We start from the raw sequence: 4,860 nt of genomic DNA on the forward strand, positions 1-4,860 counted from the left end.
AAAAATAAAAATAAATAAATAAATAAATAAATAAATAAAAATTAAAAACTACGGCCAGGGGCAGTGGCTCACGCCTGCAATCCCAGCACTTTGGTAGGCTGAGGTGGGCAGATCACGAGGTCAGGAGTTTGAGACCAGCCTGGCCAATATGGTGAAACTCTGTCTCTACTAAAAATACAAAAATTAGCCCGGCGTGGTGGGACTCGCCTGTAGTCCCAGGTACTCAGGGAGCTGAGGCAGGAGAATTGCTTGAACCTGGGAGGCAGAGGTTGCAGTGAGCCGAGATGGTGCCATTGTACTCCAGCCTGGGTGACAGAGTGAGACTCCGTCTCAAAAAATAAATAAATAAATAAAGTAAACAAAAAGTAAAATTTCTTCAAAAAGCAATATTACACTACTTTTCTTTTAGCTGAGGGATGAGAACTCCCTCGTTAAGTAGAATTGTTTGAAAATTCCTGGAGATGGTGACAATGTACTCTGTTATAAAACATCGTTCGTTGAAAAGTAGCTTTGCATTTGTACAAGGTTTATGAATCTCTTACTGTGTGAGTACATGGCTAGAATTGAAGGAAGGTGGAGATAAGGATGATAGCCTTTGGTCTCAAGAGGCTAGAAGACAGATAGCAGGGACCTTATCCAGTTAATGTAACGAGGATCATGCAAGGGCAGAGCCGGGGGGATGGGTGGTCGCTCTGCTCACATTCCAGGCTTCAGGAACCATGTGAGCAAAGAGGTCAAGGTATGAAAGAAGCAGGCCCCTGGCAAGAGGGAGAGAAAAAAAGGTAAGATGGGATCTGATCCTGGGAGGACCTTGAACGTCTCCCTGGAGTGAGTCCATAGTATTTTCAGAAAGTATCAAGGCTCCTTGCATTTTTCTGCTTATTACCCCAGGTGCTGCCAGTGCACTCCTCTGCAACTGCCTACCTAAACACACGAGTGGTCTTGATTCTGGTGTGTTATGAGTGTAGGTTCCCATGAAGCAAACAGACAAAAGTGTGTAGCACTGAATATTAGACAATAAAAAATAGTTAAATGTGTTTGCCAGATTCTCAGTCCTTCTCAGTAAGTAAAGCACTTTGTTCCTTCCTTTCCTGGTTTGAAGGTGGTTATCAGGCTAACCATAAGCAGATGTATAGGTGGACGTTTTTTACTGGCCTGCACAATAAATCTGAATGCTAGTGTTTCCAGCACGGGGGAGGGCAGTTCCCTCTTGCCCAGTGAATCATTACCTCAGATACGGTAGTTACAAATGGCCTCATCATATTTTTAATTTGCAAGAAAATTATACTCAAGAGAAAAGTAAATGCAGAAGCTGAAGAGGAAAGCCTTATCCAGAGGCTGTTTCCATTCAGCAAGGGAAGACTGTGTGGAAGATAAACTGAGCTGTTCCCAGGGCTCTCAGCCTTCCCCAGCACTGTGGAAAGCATTTTCATTCCTGAGTGCCACAGGCTTCATTTATATCTCCCAAACGTGATTGCCACGTCGGCCTGCATCTCTAGGGGGAAGAAAATGACTGTTGCTTTTATACTTATATTCAAAATTAGCATAATATGCTTAGCCAGCCTGAATGCCAACCAAGGAATGAAGTAGGGGCAGTGCTTCAGTGGGATCTGGGACTTGGAGGACAAGGTCTTGAGACCCTTCGTTGGCCTTGAGGAACCTGCGAGCCTGAGCTGGAGCTGGGCTGCCACTGACCCTGGCAGTGTCTTTGTGCTTGACTTGGTATTAGATTTGGCACTCCCATAACCTTGGTTTATACACCTGGCTCCTGTTCTCTTTCCTTGCCTTTGCAAATGAATAAAAACTCTGGGTGAGGGTGCAGTGGAGAGAAGATGCAGAACTGAACCCACATGAATGAGCTGAATCCTACTCTGGATGTGGAACTGGACTACGCTTTCTACCATTATCCAAAGAAAGGGGTTTAGTGAAGCACAGGCACCAAAGGAGCCAGGCCACATCTGGAGGAAGGTTTTCTGACTAGATTTAGTCTGATAAAGGCTGGGTGTGTTGGTTTGGTTCCCCCTGAAGCAGACCCTAAGCCGATGACTCCAGGGCAAGTCATTTGTTTGGAAGCCTCAGGGAACACAGATTCCTGGTCTTACCCATATCTTCTGACTCATGTGCTCTAGCAGAGGAGCCCAGGAGTCAGTGTTTTTCTTTAACACACACTGTGAGGTGCATCTTTATGTCTGGTGAGCTTGGGAGCTTGTGCCCTGGTTGGTAACAAGCCTGCGTGTCCCCTCCCCAAGAAAGGGAGCCTGGGATCATTTAAAATGCCCCGTGTGACCCCAGAGGCAGCTATATCTGAACTGCCCCCCAGTCCCCGTGTTTTGGGTACCTCATTTAAAAGTGATTCCTATCACAAATGTTGTTCCCTCAGATCTGCCAGCTGAGGCAATAGTTTCTAAACCTTTAGATTTCCCGGACCAGAATATTTCAAAAAAGTGATCTAGAAAATGACATAGAGCCACATAATTTTATTTGGTCACAAAAGGACATTTAAAATCAAACATTGAGATGTTTGGAATAAAAATGGTGGGAATCCGTTGATCGCTTTAAGCACAGGAATAGCACCATCAGATTTTCATTTTAGAAAAGGGCACTTGGGAAGATGCTGCCATTGGTTGTGGAGTTCTCAGATCTGATTCTCTATTTTATGAAGATCACATGGTTAGTGTGTTAAGCATTTATAACTTCCCCTCTAATTCTCCTTTTCATAACCGATTAGCATACAGATTAAGAACCTTTTGGGAAATCCAAATGTAAATGCAAATGTGAATTTCAGAACTCAAAGTAACTTAAACCACTGTTTCTTGAATTCACACTCAAGTTTTATATTCCTTTCTCGTACTTATCCTTCTATCACCCGATTTCCTCCTTGTGGGATATGAGCGTTCTTGGTTATGGTTGATCACTCATAACTTTTTCTGTCTGTTTTCTTGATGCATGCTGCCTCTGCCAAAATTCCTCACCTGCGTTGACTTCTACAGCCAGAAACTCTAATCTTAGGTCTAAAGGTAAAGTCCTTGTCTGCTATTTCAAGTTGCTCTTTAAAAGCCTTTCTGTTCTTCACCGTCATCCTCACTGTGAAAATGTTTAAATGATCCATTTCATTTATGTTTTTACCATCACTTTTAACCTTCTCTTTTAAGCAAGATATCTCTGTAATATTTAGATGTTGATCTTCAACATAATCAACAAAGCACTGGAAGATCTTGGTGTATCAAAAAACAGTGTAAATAGTGACAGGCCTTCATCTAGTCAGCCTAGATGTGAACTCTTGAAATACCCTGTCTTGTTCCTGATACTGCCTGATGTTTAGTCAGTAACACTGGAAAGGCTGTGTATCAAATGTACAATTTGTATTTAAAGCTAAAATTAGTGCAAATTGTATTTAAAGCTAAAACATTTCAATATATCTTGTCTCCTGGGTTTGGGTTCAGTGTCTCCTGGAATTCAGAAAGAATTTACATTTCTTTAAAAGAGTAAACAATTTAGAGTATTTGCTGAGAAATGATGGAAAAATACGTAAGTAAGAGTTTGGAAGGTCTGGGCTGGTTTCTTAACTGGCAAGTGATGTTGGTCCTCGAGGAAGGGTTAAGTCAGCTAATAATGCCTCTTTGTGGACACAGGATGGGGGTTAACTTAAGCGTGAGCACGTACTTGATGAACGCAGCAAAATCCAGCCACTTTCTTTTTTTTTTTTAAGTAATTTAATCTTAATATGGAAGTAGGTAATATTCAAGCGCCAGATGCACCAGATTTACTAGTCTTGAGCATTTGCTCATAGCGTTAACTACCGCTTGTTGAATATCTACTGTGTGCTGGGCACTTGGCTAGTTGTTTTCACATGCAGTCGTTCAGTTATTTGTCCCTCACAATATGTTTATGAGGTTAATGCTAATGTGATACCATCCAGTTTAGGGACCTGGAAGCCCCCGCTGGGATGTAAAGCAGGTCGCTCCTCCAAGACATCACATTTGCTCCCAGGAGCAAGACGTTGTGTTTTATTTTCCTTTGCTCAGCTTGGCTTAAGAATTCGCAGCTGTCTAGATTGTCCATTTAGTTGCAAACTGCCAACTTGCAATTTTCTGCCATTCTTTAGAAATGTAAGCAGCTACATGCATGAATTGGAATGATACCAAGTTTCATCATCTAGTTGCATTAATTTTCGTTTATCCCAGAATAAAGTCAGCAGTGATTATGAAAAGAGGTTTAGGTCACATGATTGTATCTGGAAATTGTGCTGTTCCTAGGAACTCAGGAACTGTCTGAGACACAGACTGCCAAGGTCGGTCCTTCACCGTGGATCTGACTCCTGGGCATGGCATGAGAAGCACCTTACATGTCTACTCAGTACCTGGTCCTTTGTCACATTATTTCTAATCATGCATTATCTCTAATTTTCACAATGACTTGACAAGGTACGTATTATTATTTCCAGTGTGTTAGTGGAGAAACTCACTGACTGGCCTGTGTTTAATGTGCCTGACTCAGAGTCTGAGCCTTTTTTCTAAATTAAGATACATTCCAGATTCTTGTGTAACTGTTTGCCGGCCAATCTAAAGTGCTTTGAGTCTTTCACTTCTATTTGTGCAGTTTTCCTGGTGTAAAGCACCTTATATGTAGATTATTTGTTATGCAAGTACTCCTGCCAAGATTTATTGATCCATTTAAAAACAAACAAAATACCTTTGGGGTTAAAATTAAACCGTTTGCAGCTCAAACTAGCATTTAGTTATCTTCCTAGGGGTTGAAGGACATCTTCCAGTAACCACTTGGCCCTATATTCGATAACTCAATTTTCTGCTTCCTCTGTTTCAAAAAGGAGCTTCAAAATGGAATATATATATATATATA

The 4,860-nt window shown here is 41.7% G+C and overlaps 1 protein-coding gene across 1 annotated transcript in view; it reads left to right on the forward strand.

Moving 5' to 3' along the window:
- The window catches only part of PROM1 (prominin 1), a 127,761-nt gene that overhangs the window by 57,586 nt on the left and 65,315 nt on the right, over window positions 1–4,860 (forward strand). Inside the window, exon 5 of the mRNA XM_011984133.1 lies at window positions 2,991–3,017. Coding sequence (XP_011839523.1) covers window positions 2,991–3,017 — 27 coding nt within the window. The remainder of the gene's footprint in view (window positions 1–2,990; window positions 3,018–4,860) is intronic.

Source organism: Mandrillus leucophaeus, unplaced genomic scaffold (genome assembly GCF_000951045.1).
Source record: "Mandrillus leucophaeus isolate KB7577 unplaced genomic scaffold, Mleu.le_1.0 Scaffold261, whole genome shotgun sequence".
Taxonomy (NCBI): Eukaryota; Metazoa; Chordata; class Mammalia; order Primates; family Cercopithecidae; genus Mandrillus; species Mandrillus leucophaeus.